The sequence below is a fragment of the Silene latifolia genome, chromosome 10, assembly GCF_048544455.1.
Source record: "Silene latifolia isolate original U9 population chromosome 10, ASM4854445v1, whole genome shotgun sequence".
NCBI lineage: Eukaryota > Viridiplantae > Streptophyta > Magnoliopsida > Caryophyllales > Caryophyllaceae > Silene > Silene latifolia.
The window spans coordinates 34,947,767-34,965,430 of record NC_133535.1 but is presented as its reverse complement, the minus strand read 5'-3'; the positions used below and the strand labels follow the sequence as shown (position 1 = coordinate 34,965,430).

The 17,664-nt window shown below is 34.2% G+C and overlaps 1 protein-coding gene across 1 annotated transcript; it reads right to left on the bottom strand.

Annotated features, from left to right (window-relative positions):
- Positions 1–15,788: 15,788 nt before the first annotated feature.
- LOC141607424 (uncharacterized) lies at positions 15,789–16,340 on the bottom strand. Its single transcript, XM_074426774.1, has one exon. It carries the CDS (start codon positions 16,338–16,340, stop codon positions 15,789–15,791), a length of 552 nt encoding a protein of 183 aa, XP_074282875.1.
- Between the last annotated feature and the right edge of the window lie 1,324 nt (positions 16,341–17,664).

Here is a 17,664-nt window from a genome sequence, read left to right as displayed (position 1 = left end):
TGTTTGTGTTCAATTTTATTTTGATTTTATTTGAGTTTCGATTGATTTGTTTGTGTGTTATGGATACTAGTTTTTTTGATTTGATTTTCGGCAATCAAAGGTTGTGTTTAATTTCCGGATATTGGGATTGCTAGTGGTTTCCTTTAAATGACGGAAATGCGGAGTTGTTATTCTTATGTAATGTTGTTTTACAAAAGATATTCCGTAGAAGACTAGATTAGATTATGTAAACACAAGAGAGATGCAGTTTTTAATAAATTGTTTATGAAATTCTTAAGTAGATTATCTAACTCTGCGACACTTAGCCGTTCAAGCATTGGAGTTTCATATTCATATGAGAAGTGTGGTTGGCGATTGTAATCTTTTCAATTGTTTGTTTAGTGTTTTGGTTGTGTACTTATCCGACCTTTCTTGTGCTCCTGCTAGTTTGTAGATTGTAAACTATGCACTAATTCTTGGATAAGATGTACCCTTTTTTTCGGAATTACAATGAAGTAATTCTCAATACTTATAATTTTCTTATAAAAATCTGGTGCCAATTTGAGCTAATTCTTTTGTTTTGATATTTGTGGGTGATAACAACAATACAAACACGGCTATATTATTGTAGGACATTATTGATGATTCATTTTCAAATTATGAAGAATTTACTAATAGCCATGAGCACAAGCGCCTAAAGATTGTGATTGAAATATTAGATCATTTGCCTCATAATGGAGTGTCAGGGGCCTTTGTTCACGACTATTTGAAGGTTGCAATGCAACTGCTGACCGCTAATAGTGGAGAAAACGTATAGATAAGTATTCACATTATTTTTGACAGACTTAGACCATCCCCAAGCAGAAGGTCGCCTTAATCGGGTCACCAAAATTTTTCCTCTTAATCGCACCTTATTAATCTTGACTCCACTTTCACCCTCTCAAGCAGAAGGTCACGACCTGGGTCACCAACCCAATCATTTTTCCACTTTCCAACATTTCCAATCATTTACCACATTCACTACCCCACCAAAACCTCTCTCTTACTTTTACAATTATTATTTAATAACATACTACAACTAAATTATTCTTTTCATATTTTAAATAAATTCTACTCAAAAATGTTAAGTAAATTAATTTTATAGTGTACATTAAAAAAAAAAAATTGGCAATAAATAAACTTTATTGAAAGCATGAGTCAACATATAAAAAAACCGCATACATAATTCAAAAAAAAAAAAAAAACACGATGTTAAAAAACATTAAATACTACGAAATAAAAAAATGCATCCCCTATTTACTAAATGAATAGGTGAAACTCTCATTTTTCCCGCCTAAAAAATACTTCCTAATTTGGGCTAAGTATTTATAGCATATACTATAGGTATGATGAGTAATAAATGGACATAATTTTTTACATGTAAATATTTACAAGATTCAATATATATATTACATTCGCTATAAGTTTATCTCCAGTCTATTTTATGATACCGAAATTATTTTTTTTTCTTTAAAGAGTTTTATGATAAAAATTTATTGACATTTAATGATAAGAAGTTTGGCTTAAAAATATGTCTTTTATAATTCTATTTTTCTGTCTTATGGTACAAAGGTACTACAAGTTGACCAACTCCTTTTGCAATTTTTCTAATTTTATTGTATAATTAATTCATTACTTGAGGTTATTTTTTTGGTTAATGTAATCGTATAATAATATTATTTGTAACAGTGAAGTAATTTATATAATAAGGTTCTGTTAGAACGTCAATCGTATCAACAATCTAAATTGTAATAGCATTTGCGCGGGATCTATTCATTACATGTTACTAAACTGTAATATTTGACATCTTTGTAAGTTATTATCTAAAATACCGCGCATTTGTGCGGGATCTACACTAGTTCTAAACTAATTCGAGTTACGGAAGTTTTGCCAAATATGCTCAATGAGATCATTTTTCAGAGCGTTATGAGTGGCACGATCACTAATCTCACCATGAATTTCTATGAATCATTCTTGAGGCGATCTTCTAAGACGATGATATTCATATGGATCATCACTAGCTGAAGTCGGATTATCTTCTTTGAACTCTGCGATTATGTTTTCATAGTTACGATAAGTTTCTCTTTCATCTTCAACTATCATATTATGCATAATAATACAAGCCATAAGAACCTTTCCCATATTAGCTCGATCCCAAAGAAGACAAGGGCGTTTGATGAACGCAAATCGAGCTTGTAGGATGCCAAAAGCACGTTCCACATCTTTTCAACAACTTTCTTGTCGAGCTGCAAATAACCTATGCTTTTGAATTTGGGGCGCATTAATTGTTTTAACAAATGTTGCCCAACCAGGATATATACCATCAGCAAGATAATATCCCATATTATAGGCCGTACCATTAACCAAAAAATTAACAGGTGGGCAGATTCTTCTAAAACGTCATTAAAGAGTGGAGGAGGATTTGGTTATGACTTTCTTCACGATTCCTCTCAATGTTTCTCCTACGACGTCTAGGAGGAGGATTTGGTTGACGAATTCTTCTGTTAACGTATTCATTCATACGTTGGGCTATAAGGTTTTGTATAGCCTCAAATCTTTCATCGGTTTCGATTTCCCATTGGTAATCGGAAAGCCTATTTTGATCGACAATATTATCGTTTGATGAATTAGAATCGGAATTTGACTCATACATTCTAATAGTTTTTTTGTAAGGGTGATTTTGTGAGAGTGATTTGAAAGAAGGAAAAATGTATGAGTGATTTTGTTCAACAACCATATGGGGTATATATAAGTTTTTTATGTAACGGCTATATTCCTAATCGAATGGGTATAATCATTCCAATGGCTATATTTCTAATCTAATGGATATAATCAATCCAACGGCTATTCTCTAATCTAATGGCTATAATTAATCCAATGGCTATTATCAGTTCTATTGACGATATATCGATTATATTGGTGATCGTATTTAAAATATTAATTGACAGTTTACATAAAAAATCAGAAAGCAATATTTACATAAAAATAATTTTTTTAATTTAATATTTACATAAAAATACAATTTACAAAATACAAAGTATTTAATATTTATAATACTTACATAAAAATACAATTTACAAAATATTACCACTCAACTATTTCAAAAAAATACAATTTTTTATTTAAAAAAAAAAAGAAAACGATGAAAACTAAAACAAAATATCAACATTAACTCTATCCACACATGCATATCATCATTCAACTCACCAACCATCTATCCATACATCCCACCGACACTCTAAACCCCCCAAAATCCCATTCATATCATCATTCATAAATTACTATATCATTCATAAATTTGGGTTTTATTTCGATTTCGATTTTATTTCATTCATCCCGATTTCATTCATGCAGGTAAATTCTTGTTAAATCGTTTATAAATTCTTGTTAAATCGTTTAATAATTACTTGTTATATTACTTTCTGATTTCATTCATGCGAGATTAATTGAAATCGAAATTAATCGTTGGAATTTGTGAGATTAATCGAAATCTGATTAATACTTACTTTCTGATTTCATTCATACGAGATTAATCGAAATTTTGGAAAATTATGGATGAAGAAATTAAAGAGGACTTGGGGAAAAGGAAGGAAGCTGCCGAAAAGAAAAGCAAGGAGTAAAGGACAATACAGCCTATGTACAGCAGAGAAGAAGCAGAGGAGCTGCAGTTTTTTTTGTACTTTTTTTGTTTTTTGTTTTTTTTAATGTTGTAAACCAATAGAAATACGCCACGTGTAAGGTCACCAACTTTTACCAATTTCTCAACTCAGGGTCATGGGTTGCCCCTCAGTTATTCAAGGTCACCAAAATTATCTTGTTAATCCTAGTTTAAGGAGTCATTAGCGTAACCCGACAAGGTCACGACCCAGTCGGTGACCTTGCTTGGGGATGGTCTTAGGGATGTGGTGGAGAGATCCGGAGAGAGGACGCCAGAGTAGGGAGGGTAGGTCGGAGAGAGGTTGGGTAATTGGTTTTGGGTGAGGTCTAAAGAAAAAATGACAAGGGTAAAATTGTCAAAAACGTATGTGAAAGAGTAAAAAACGTATGTGAAAAAGCACAACCCGTTTTTGATTAACAACCTCTTTGATAAGATGTTGATATACATGAAGTATATTATAAGATGGTTTTTTCGATAACCTGTAAATCCATAACTACCAACATTAATAACCGCAGAACATTCATCCAAACAAGTATATATAGGAAATACAGTGTAGCATGAGCAAAAGCATGACCCCTATATGTTAGTGCTACTAGCAAAAGACCAAACAACGGAATCGAAATCATCACGTAAAAACCAAATATCATCTTACTCCGTACTAAGTAAAAGCTTCTTCACCTTCATTTCCGTTGCTAAATTCATCGAATTGGAGACACACTCTCAATGATCACTTGTTGGTAGCCAATATCACGAGTCTCAGGCAATCTCACCTTTAAGCGTCGCTATTACTTCCACTACTCTTGGTTCCCACACCTCGCGTCGTTGATGCATCACCCCCCCCATTGCAACGCATCTGCTCATCTCTGCAAACGATACCTACCCATACGCCCACACTCTCCTTTACCCCCGCATCTACGCTCACCTTTACAATCCCATTCGTGGTGGCATCTTTATCCGATTGCTCCATCACCCACCCTTACGCGGTTATGCCCACACTCTCGTCAGACGATATCCGTTTTAGGAGAGACTGTCTATTAAATGAATGGGGTGAAGTAATGTTTTTGGTTGAGCGATGAAAACAAGTTAAAGCTAATTCATAAGCTCTCCAATATAACTCTCTTCCAATAGGCAATAGGCAATAGGCAATAGGCACTGTTTTTTGGACTGAATTGTCGGGATTGTAGTGAATTGAGCTAAGTCATAAGCTCTCCAATATAACTCTCTACCTTCGGTTTCCTAAAGGACCCAAGACAAATACTTATCACCATGGGAAGTAAATTTCTATTATATTTATGACAATACTGGTTACATATAATAAATTTATCGAACACTATGGGGGCACTTACGCGTCCGATCCCCACCTAGATCCGCCTTGCTTATAATCAAAATCTCCATACAATTCATCTCACTCCCGCACATATACAATAATCCATAAAAACTAACATTACCCATACTTTTTTTTTTGGCAGCCGTAAAAACAGTTCTTATACAGATGACATTTGCCTCATATGGTCAAATGCACTTATTTTAGTAAAACCATAACCTACAACGACAAAATAAAGGTAACATCGGTACCAAAAGTGCGTTGGTCGTGTACGGACGGTGGAACACGAGGACCATCTTCATCCACTACATTCTTGAAGTGACGATCAGAAGTCAGAACTCACCACAACATCGAACAAATCCTTACACTTTTTTATCAACTGAGTTTCGGAGAAATACCTGGAACAAGATACAAATGAGTGTCTCAGAGATTAATCCCCTTCGCTATGATATACATCATCTGGAAACCAACGAGACCCTTGAACCATCGAGGGTGAGCAAAGTGCACTTGCGCCACTAGGACGTAGAAAGGGAAAGGGGAAAACAAACCACAAAAGGCTGCCTCCAGAGGAGAGAAAACTCCTACACTTTGTAACACACACCCTACGAAGAAGAACCTCGTAGCTAAGAAAAGCGAGTAGGTAGATATGTGTTAAACCATATAGTATATATGTTTATGTTTTGATGATGTCAAGGTACTTTATAATTTATATACTTGTTGCGCGTAATCATTTGTCTAAGTCTTTTAGATTCGATTTATCTAATACAAGCAACAAAGGAAATTGTGATGGAAGTATAAAAGAGTCCAGCCTCAATTCAAGATCAAACGATGTGAAGATTCATTCAAGATTTATGTGAAGACGAAGTCCGTCTAAAGATTAATCAAGCTTGGATGATGACGTAGCCTATACTCGAAGATCTCCTTGAAGATTAGAATAGTATAGGTGATTATCTCGTAATGATAACCAAGAATGAGTTTCTTGAATTAGTAAAGTTATAGCTTTGCAGCTATAACATTACTAGTAAAAGAGCTCAATGTTATAGCTCTCTTACTATAACATTGAGATGCTGAGTTTACTATACACGACATATAATGTTTTAAAATTGTTTTTAAAATTGTTTAAAGTTTATTTTAAATGTTTTGATAAAAGTATTTACTTAATAAAGCCCGGTTTAGTGCGGAGTTCGGTTCCTTGTTAAACGTTGACTAGTAGTCGTTTTGGGTCAACTTATGAGTTGGACCATGCTACTAATTAGGGTTTCAACAAAGCCTCTCTTAAAACCTAAATTCTAACCCATATATTGAGCTAGGTTTTGCACGAGTCACGAGGCATATGAGCCGTGACATCTCGTGTAGACTAAGATATATTTGGTAAAAATTCTATATCTTTACATATCTTATGTATCTTACTTAATATATTTATTTATGATAAAAGATATTCTTGTTATAGAAAATCTTATCATATCTTAGAATTTATAGTAAAGATAATAATTGAATAGATTATATTCTATCTTTTGGATTATTCTTTATTATCTTTTAGGCTTTTAGGAAAGAAATAATAGAAGATATGATTTGTTAACATATCTCCTATTTTCGGCCATTAGGGTTTCTAGAAACCGAGTTGCCTTATTATTCCTTCCTATAAATACTTTGCTCTTTGCAACATTTAAAGTAGAGACCTTAAGCATAAAATTTGATCTTATTTTTACAAAGCAAAATCGTGTGTTTCAAAGCAGAAAACCGTTTTGTTATTTTTGAAAGGTCGTGTGTTTTAAACTCGTATATTCATTTGTTAAGTTATCGTTATAAGATAATAGTGCTTATTTGATTTCTTACTTGTTCATTAACGTGAACCTTTGCAAGAATCATTAATGCTTTCTTATTAGCGTAAGTTAGTCACTCGAGTATTTAACGGTACTCATTGAGTTACTGCTAGAGTTAGTTGTACGAGTTGGGTTAGTAAATTTGTAATCCGTAGAAAGGTACTAAATTCATTAATCGAGAATAATGGACGTAGGTTTCGACTTGTGAAACTGAACCACTTCAAAAACCGTGTGTCTCCTCTCTTTCGTTCGTTTGTTTATTTTGTTTTACATTCATTAGTTGATTAGTTAAAGTTTAATCAATAAACTTTAAATAATCAATTATATTCATACAATCGAAAAAGCTTTCAAAAGTTTTAAATCCTGAATTCACCCTCCCCCCCCCCTCTTGAGTATTTCGGATCGATAGACTCTTCAATATGTAACGAAATAGGCGCCACTTTGAACAACCTCCTAACCAACGCCATCCGAGAAGACCACATCGAGATGGACACAACACAAGCCGCATGTGAAGTTACCATTACCCTTATTAGGATTAAAGACACGACACTACGAGCCACCCCAATGATTAGGGGACAATACACCCATAACCAAAAGAAGGCTATTATTAATATAAACAGAGAAAAAAACAGCATGCAAGATGTAGTTTAGATCACCGAAACCAACGCCTCATCCAACCCAACCTAGACCCACCCGATCACACTTCAAAAGACACCAACACCAACACTGACCCACCCCATTCGAGAACCATGGCATAACCACCACACCATCCAAGGCAGACAAGAGAAAAGCCCGCCAACACCAAAGAACGCGATCCCAACGACGACCACCAACAACACCCAGACGAAATCCCAACAAACAACATAACCAATCTTACATGCAACCACACTAAGGAACAAAGACCGATACCTTAAAAAAAACGCAAAATGAAGCCGATAAGTGGGCGAATCGGCGAGGGAAAGGGGAACACCATATCACTCCAAAAATCGACACCAGGCGATGACAACACAAGATGGATTATGACCATCCCAAAGACACGATAGGTGGGGGAAGGGGAACACCATATCGACCCAAAGAACAACAATATAAGCCGCAAACCAAATCCAAACACGATGGGTTAAACCCATCCCAAAGACCAACAAAAACCGATTAGACCTGAGAAAGATCCTTACCGGGGTAGGGGAAGTGGCCGAGTGGCCGGGGAACACACCCCAGAGTCGCATGCAAGACCGAAACAGGAGAGGACCACCGAGCAAACCACCACAACCAAAACCCACAAACAACACCCTCTAATCTACCTTGGATCATGAAAGCATAAATGATCAACCAAAGGAAACCAGAAAAAAACGGGATCAGTGTTGGAAAAAGTGATCGAAAGATAGGAAGATCGGTCACTAGAGATGGGCCAAGGGATGAACCCATCTCCGACGAAAGGGTGGCAATAGGTGGAAGGATAGAGGGTGAAAGTCGGCGGCTCAAGGGTTTTTAGGTTTTTGGATTTTTTAGAGAGAGGGCAGAGAGTTTTGAGAGAGAGAGAAAGTTTTTTAACTATGTCACAACATTACCCATAGTTCCATACTATATGTAATAATCAATACATATATATATATAAAGCAGAAACTTTTCGAGTAATATTAAAGAGTCCAACTTTTTTATAAATCCTAACACGAGAGTAGATTTCGAAACAAATTTAATAAAATTATCCTAATATAAGTAGATCAAACATATTTTGATAAAATTATCCATATAAGTAGGGTACAATTATCAAACAGATAACAGACATTTATAATAAGTCAGGTTATCATTTTTATTTTTCTCACACGTCTCATACATTTGTACGTAGTTACACGAAGTATAAACTATGGTTATTCCATAAAAATATAATCACAAAATAATCATTGGAGTGTGTATATAAATTATACATGCCTCGATACACATTTAAGTGATCAATACATATAAAATAGTTCACCGATCTATATATGTTACTCCCTTCGTCCTTGTCAATAGTTTACAATTACTTTATACACGATTATTAAGGCAATGAGAGAGGAACGAGTTTATAATTATTAAAAAAATCAAAAGCAACTTGAAATGAGGAGGAAATAAAATGGTCCCCGCCCACAAAAGTTTGTTTATTTACTGAAACAGCAAAGTATAAATTATTGATTTATTCACCTTAAATAAGAAAGTGTAAACTATTAATCGGGTTGGAGAGATTACTATTTTATTTCATTAATTTATTCTATATAAGAATGCGTAGATCATTACATCGTAGAGGAACGAAACCGAGAATAACTGAAGTAAAATTGGGTGGTCTGAACAACTTAAAGCTTGTAGCAACTCATAGTATTATTCATATATTGATTTCTTTTCAGATTCATTTTTGAAGGATAAATTTATACTTAATTCACAATTCTTCTAATTAACTTAAACACGGAGAACAAAAAAACTAATTAAAATGCAGTAAATCAAAACGTTTTTTACCATTTAGGGTGTGTTTGGATAACAAAAGTGGAGGGAAAGGAAGGGGATGGGGAAGGAGGGAAGGGAAAGGGAGAGAAGAGAAGGGGAGGGGGAATGGGTGTTTCATGTTTGGATACAATTCCCTCCAAATCTTGCCTATTGTGGAGAGATTTTGATTAGCTTTGGAGAAGGGAAATTGGATCCCTCTACATTTCTCCCCCTTCATTTCCCTCCACACACATTTTCTATTCAAACAAAGGATTTTAAATCCCCTACTCTCCCTCCCTTTCTTTTCCCTCCAAATCTTTCAATCCAAACATACCCTTAGAGTTTAACTGTTGGACTCATGAAAAATTGGAAAATTAATAGAATAATAGTAGGTGGTACACTAAATACACAATGTAACTAATTATATGGTATATTAATAACATACAAAGTACGCATTCATATAATATATCCCACATTTCATTAGTCATACTAAAACTGAAAAGTTATCCGAAACCTAAAAAAAGTAGCTTAAAAGGTAACTGAAAATTAGGAGTTGATAAGTTAACTGATTAAATAAAAAACGTTTGGAAAACTAACCGATAGGTAGCTGTTTTTTAGTAAAATGAAATAAAAGGACATAATAAGTACTCCATATTTAATATTTTACTTTGAAGGATTAAAAATATGAAACAAGTAACTTATTTTGGTAAATAATTTATCTACCAAATACTTATAAGAAATTAATATAAAGAAATTTTGGTCAAATAAGCTTAAGCTTATTTCTTAGAAACAAAGCTGAAATATGAGATTTTTCATAATCTCCCAACCTTCCTTATATCAAATTAATTTCTTATTTATGTTTGCCCGTATTTACTTGCTTTTGAGCCTATTGTTAGGAGTTGATCTCAAGTTCCTTTTAATTTTATAAACTTTATTGATAGAATAAATAACTATTGGTTCAGAATAAATATTACTGTAGCAATTAGACATTATAGCAAAAATTACAAATATACTCTATAATAATCACGAGGAACAAGATAATAAGCAATTGGTTCAAAATAAATAAACATTAGCTTCTTACATAAAAATAAAAATGGTTAGCTCTACAATAATAAGAAGCAAATTTGATAAAAAGTGAAAATCTATCACAAGTGTCCAACTATGTCGCATTTGTTTTGGATGCAGCGAATATAAATAAAATCTTAGGCTCAAACTGAATTTTAAATCATGTCAACCATGAATGTTAGATATGGGTAAAAATGTTATGAGAATTATTTGAGAAAGTTATAGAATAAACGAGTATAAAACTATTTTAAGATCTTCACAAGTTGAGTCGGTTATAGTTTTGAAACTTTTTACCCGCGACAGGAAATACGACAACTAGGGAACATGTAATTTTTCAATTAAATACGGGTATGGGAAGACCTACATCCGTCACGTCCCCTCCCACATATGGCATCCTTGCTTTTAGCAGTCATTTTTTGTTTTTTGTCATGCGAGACTTAGCAGAGTACTTTAGTAGAGTTAGACTTAAGGAGCAAAATTCATTATCATTTAGGAATTTCACACACTAAATGTACTTCATCCTCTTCGCAATGATCTTTTGTATTACTTTTACACAGTCGTCAATACGGTAGTTTGACCATGATTTTCGACATTTTAATGGTCAAAAGTTATAAAAGTTTGGCCCCTTAAGAAGCAAGGTGGAAGATGTTTAAAAAGGGAAGGGAGTATACATAATATATTTTTTTAATATAACTCATAATTATAAGCTCTACGACAGTACCAAGTGTGGCATGCCAATTATGTTGTTGAGGAACATTAACCCTGTAAGAACATTAACTCCATAAGAGGATTATGCCAGTTATGTGAGATCATGGTAACGTAAACCGTTCTCAACGATGCCCTAAAATACTAATTAGGTAACCCAACGATTTTGTTGATGACATAAACTACTAACTGATGTTGTCAAATATGATACTACTAGGTACCCCTTGCATTTTAGGTAATAGAATCACATATATTTTTAATTGATTGTTGTTTAAACTACTAATTATATTGGAATTTAGTTTGGATTTGATTTTCTGAGAAGTTTATCAGGATAAAATACCTTTAGTTATATGTAGATAGTCAAGGTAAAATTATGTTGTTAAAGATCTAACATTTTTTCTGAATACACTAAATATATATAATTATGATACCTGTTGTTTTACGTAACATCATTCAGTATTACGTAGTTATTGTTGGTGAGAATGATTTGCAAAACTCATAAAGGCATGCCTTCATTATTAAGGGTTCATTATGGTGTGCTCCAGCATGTGTTATAGACAGTGTTTTGTATTTAACGAAAACCGGATGTGCCTGTGACAATGAAAAAGTTAACTACGTACTATAAGTATATCTTGATGTTATACTACTGAAGGGCAAAATTTTTATACTAAAAGTACTAATAATTTATCGGTGATCAACAAGACAATTACGTACACAAACTACAAATTTTTTTTCATTAATGATTCAACATTGTTGGACTTTTTTTTTATCAAGCTTAAGAATATATTTTACAGATAATTTTAATGGGAGCCCCGTGCATCGCACGGGCTTTCCAACTAATAGTGATTATTTTGAATAGAAAACATCACATATTATGTACTCCGTAGTCCGTACTAATCACTAAAAACCTTTGTACTAGTATATTTTCTTACATTAAATATGTACTTCATTTGTCCCGGTCATTTGTTATCATTTTTCATATTGGGGTGTCTCAGTCAATAGCAGGGCCGTCTTGGAGATTTCGAGGCCCTGTACAAAATCTGAAAATGGGGCCCCATATAATATGTTAAATTAAATAATAAATTGCCTATGTAAGAACATAAAATTAGTTAATTTTGCGGCCCAATCTCAAGGTAATTTCCCGTATTTTTGGTGTCGTTCTAAGCGTAGTTTTACTTGTAAAAATATTAGAGAAATGGATTGACCTCAAGACGGTACAATAATATACTTGCTCAATCTTTTCCTAAAAAAAAACGCAAATTCTCATTATAGATGGACACTATCCGTCTGTGATAAAAAACGAGCCAAATACAATACCACTTTTCTAATAGGACAAACAATAAGTGAGGTGGTGAGGGTAAAAAATATCACCATTTTCATTGTATTTGATCCGTTTATAGCAATAGACAAATATACCCGTCTATAGCAAGATTAATTGAAAAAAAAAAATATATTTACTGCATCTCATTAGCAATACAAGATCGCCTTTGGAGAATAAAAGCAAAAAATTAATTGTCAGTATTGGGTATTGAAAAAACAAAAAATTAATTGTGTTACTGTGTAGGCCCGCCACTCAAATGTAAGTGAAAAAACAAAAATTTAATTGTCAGTGTTGGGTATTGAACCCGCATATTAGCGCTTAGAAGTCTAACTACTAACCATTGAGGCACTCATTTCTCATTGTTCTATCTATGCGCTCCATTTTATTTATCTCCTTTTACTCTGATTTCTGGACCCAAAATTTTGGGGCCCTGTGCAACCGCACGGGCTGCACAGGCCCAAAGACGGCCCTGGTCAATAGTTATTCTTTCTATTTTAAGGATGAACTTGATGAACAATTTGTTATCATTCACATTTAACTTGTTCTATTTATCATTTAATAATTGATTCTTCCTCTTTCCTTAATTTTTGTACCAAAATTAAAAGACAACAATTGATCAAAATAGAGTGAGTATTTAGTAGGAAGAGAGTACTTAGGGCTGTTGAAGTGCTATTAATCTTGTACCTTTTGAGTCAGTCGAATAGTCGATATGGCCGCTAGATTGGCCTACCCATCATAATTTTGGTGTGTGAAATAATACAAGCCTCCTCTAATTTATTACTCCTACTCCGTATTACTTGTATTATTCGTTTGTCTTTTAGCTCACTCTTATTGCACATTGAAAATCCATCTAAAATAAATTTGAAGTCCGACCTTACAAAATTCCCCAACAATAATTTGTTGGTTGACACTTAATTTTGAAGTGAGCACAAGTTAGGATTGTCCGATTGAAAAATTGGTCTCGAAATTAAATTGAATGCGTTTTGGTTAACTGAATTCATTTTCTCATTGATTTGTTTACCTTTTTATATAAGAAAAAAGATTTTTTGTGAAAAATTACCTTATATTTAGGTGTATTTGTAAAATACTACCTAATGTTATTTTTCTTGCTTTAGACTATCTTTGTTTTCTCTTTTTTTGTTCAAAAACTACCTATGCTGAAATTATGACGAGACTGAGTTTTTTTACGTCAAAACTCAAATTTTTTTGAGCGTATAGATAATGTTTTTGAGTTATATTGTTAATTTTTTGAGCTTAATCTCTAAGTGAATAAACTCAGAAACTTTATAATAAAACTCATAATTTTTAAAATAAAACTCAAAAATTATACCATTAGATATGGTACATCAAATGTATAGTTTACTTACTGCATTTGTACATATTTGAAAGCAAATAAATTGGCAAACATGGCTCAATTTTAAATTAAAAAGCTGATCGGTCTATCATGCAAGTGATATTTTGACTAAAATTCGTCAAGTAAAAAAAAGGAAGTTGATGTTCAATTGACAAGAAAGATTTTTCTTTCGACAAAATTTGATGAGTTTGAAAAGAACAGGAAAAGTAAAATAGTTTGATAAATTTAAATTATAATAATTTTTATAATTAAATATATTTATGGTGTATTAAATAAAGTATATTTCAATACAATTTTACAAGGATCTCAAATAATGAACCATTTAATAGCATACACTAATACACTAATCCTCTATATACTAAAAGATTAACAAAGCTATAGATTTTCCCGCTCAAGTTTCTCCCCTAAATATTTACTCCGTATCTTCTATTAGTGATCCTGCTCTTATTATATATTTTCTCTCATTATCTTCTTTTTATTTATATGCCATAAATAAATTGACGAAATAATATCAGCTAAACATACAATCTTATTCGGTATATTTTCCAAATTTTAATACAAAACACTACCAATAATATATTTATCACTACATTTAAAATAGAGCTAAATTAATTACCGTAATTTAATTTTTACAAACTATAACATCTTTACCTAACAAAAGCTGTGCATTTGCACGAGATCTACACTAATATAACATTAATTAAAGAGTATTGCTTGTGACGGTCTTTTTAAAGAGATCTCTCGCAGGCCACATCCCCTCCTTACTTACCCTCTTCACTTGTTTCTTTATCTCATGTCTCTTGAAAATGACAAATTTTATCCGTCACAATTGAGAATTTGTCAACACTAATATTGTTTGAAAAAAATTACATTATTGAGTAAGGTCTTCCCACACCTCACACAAAGATGCATTTGCCGAACTTTATGTCAACTATTTGGGACTATAAATACTCATAACAAACCACTACAAGCAAATTATTGCTTCCATTATTTCACACCAAAGTCATCCTTTTACATATGGCCTCATTTTACTCCGATGCATTCCTATACAAACAACCCTTAGCCACCCACTCCACCACCATTTCACTCCCTAAGCGCCCTAAAATCCGCCTACGACGAAAAGGGCAGCGAGTACCCACCGTTCAACTAGGTGGGAAGAAGCCTCGACGAGGCTTCTTCCTAGCTAGGCTCTTGAAGAGAGCTAAGCTTAAGTGGCTAAAGCTAAGATATTCTTGTACTTTAAAAAGGCTTAAGCAATATTACAAGTCAATGATCAAGGATATGATCGAAGCGAGCGCGACGGTGGAAGCGTATCAACAAAGGGTTCTCATGGAGAGTTCCTTAGCTCTTCCAACCATGGGAGTTTCTTTCTCTAACTTCCATGGAGGTTCTACTTTAACAAATCCTCGATCTGTCTTTATTTGATTAATACTCTTTCTTATTCAACTGGTTCTTTACGTTTTTTTTTATGCTAAATCCTTCTTACTAGGTAGAAAGAGTAAATGTAACGAACCTATTGAGTTAGAATTTGTAAGATTTATTAGTATGCTCTTGTACTTTAATTTCTTTAGCGAGTTTCAATATAATTGTTGTATCTATGCTTTCATGGAATTGTTAATCAAACTATGCTCATTATATGGTACCCTTACCACGTTACGTTGTGAAGTCGTTATATGCGGTCACATGGCTTGCTCATAAAATTAGAGCCGTAAATATAGGAAAAATATGTTTGGTGTACTCAAGTTGAAATCATATGAACGCTACATTAAACAGAAACGACGGAGAAATTTAGTAACCGAATTAGCAAAAATACCTGTAGAATTTTAATTTGCTTTATGTGTTCGATAATTCTTTTGCTTTAAGTGTCCGATAATTCTCGTAAAATAAACTAAAAGGTCTTAATCTAGTTGTTAAGACTGAGGTAATGTGTCAATCGATCAGAGGATCAAAATGCAACCATTCTTTCCAAAAGTAATGTATTTTAATTTTTTTGGTGAAATGTGAGTATATTATATATCAAAATCAAAATTTACATAAGGTGTTTGTAGACTAATACAACCAACAGACTATCACTCCAACAGATGCAATTTTTGAAGCCACTCTAAATCATCTAATTTCAGCTGCAGTTTGTCCCTGCCACGAACTCGAACTCTCATCTCCTCTACTATATGCTTGGCTACCCGTACTGGACACAGTATGAGTTTCTCAGTCCTAGACTTGTTTTTTTGATGCCAGACCTGATATATCAAGCTCAACATCAGTGCATTCTGGATACCCTTTTGCAGCTTAGAACCAGTCCTTTGCATACACCATTCCACCACCCCACTCTCAGGAAAGCTCCAACCAGTCATCTTATTCACCTCCCTCACTATCCTCTTGCTGTACTCACACTCACAGAAGAGATGTTCAGAGGTCTCTTCAGCTAGGCCACATATACAGCAAGTGTCCTCAATTTCCACACCAAACCCAACCAGTTTAGATGTTGTGTTCAGTGCAGCATGTGCTACTAACCAGCCCATAAATTGATGCTTAGGGATTACCCACCCATCCCAGACTACCTTGTACCAGTTCACCTTTGGCCTACTCCCCCTGAACCACTCATAGGTGCAGTGTATACCCATCAGTGAACATGCCATTTGCCATTTGTATAACCTGGTACCATCTCATCTTTGATTTTGCAGATTCTTCTCCAAACCCAGCTTGAATTCATGCTAGGCTTATATTCCATCCAGTCCTGCCCTTTGAGGTAGTTGTTATGGACCCAGTGCACCCATATTGAGTCTCTATTGACAACTATCCAGTCAACTAGTCTTCCAACCATTGCCTTGTTCCAATTTTCCTGATCCTTAATGCCCAATCCTCCCTCATCCTTTGATCTGCAAATGGTATCCCATCCAACCAAGGGAATCCTCCTGTAATCTGCACTGTTGTCCCATAAGAAATTCCTACACACTGCCTCAATCCTCTTAATCACTCCCTTGGGCAGTACAAACATTGATGCCCAGTAAGAGTGTAAAGAATTCAGAACACTGCTCACTATGGTCAACCTACCAGCATATGAGAACTTTCTTGCTCCATACCCATGAATCCTAGAGCATATTTTGTCCACTAGGCATTCACAATCTTGTTTCTTAAGCCTTGTGGTTTGAATGGGCATGCCAAGATTGACTTAGCATCCCCTTTGCTGAACAGGAGGACATCATCTTCAAACATCAAGCAGTTCAATTTTTGATTCTTACACAGAGGATGGTACTTAAACTCATACTTTGAAGCTGCATACTGTAGGGTACGGGTCAAATACTCCATGCATAGAGTGAATATCAGGGGGGACAAAGGATCCCCTTGTCTAAGTCCCCTCTTTCCCTGAAAATATCCAAACATCTCTCCATTGACAGACAGAGAGTAAGTTGCTGAAGTGATGCACTGAATAATCATGGCCTTGAACTCAGAAGGGAAATTAAGAGCATCAAGAAGTTGTCTCACAAAATTCCACTCCACTGTGTCATAGGCCTTCTGAAGGTCTATCTTGAACATACACCTTGGGGAAGCATGAGATCTCTCATACAATCTTATCAAGTCTTGGCATATGAGAATGTTCTCTTGAATACTTCTATTTTGTATGAAAGCACCTTGGTTCTGACCAACAATTTGAGGCAGGACAGCAGCTAATCTAGTACACAAGAGTTTTGAGATGACCTTGTATACAACATTACAACAAGCTATTGGCCTGAATTGCAACACACTCTTTGGCCTTTCACATTTGGGTATCAGGGTCAAGTTAGTAGCATTGATCTGCTTAAGGAGTTGCCTACTCTGAAAAAAGTCTTGAACTGCATTAATAACATCCTCTCCTATCTCACCCCATGCATCTTTGAAGAATTTACTTGTGTATCCATCAGGTCCAGGTGACTTGATATCAGGGATACTAAACAATGCCTCCTTAAT

What these genes read in the sequence shown, in the direction of transcription:
- LOC141607424 (XM_074426774.1), bottom strand. Translation starts at nt 16,340, where the DNA reads ATGGGTATACACTGCACCTATGAGTGGTTCAGGGGGAGTAGGCCAAAG.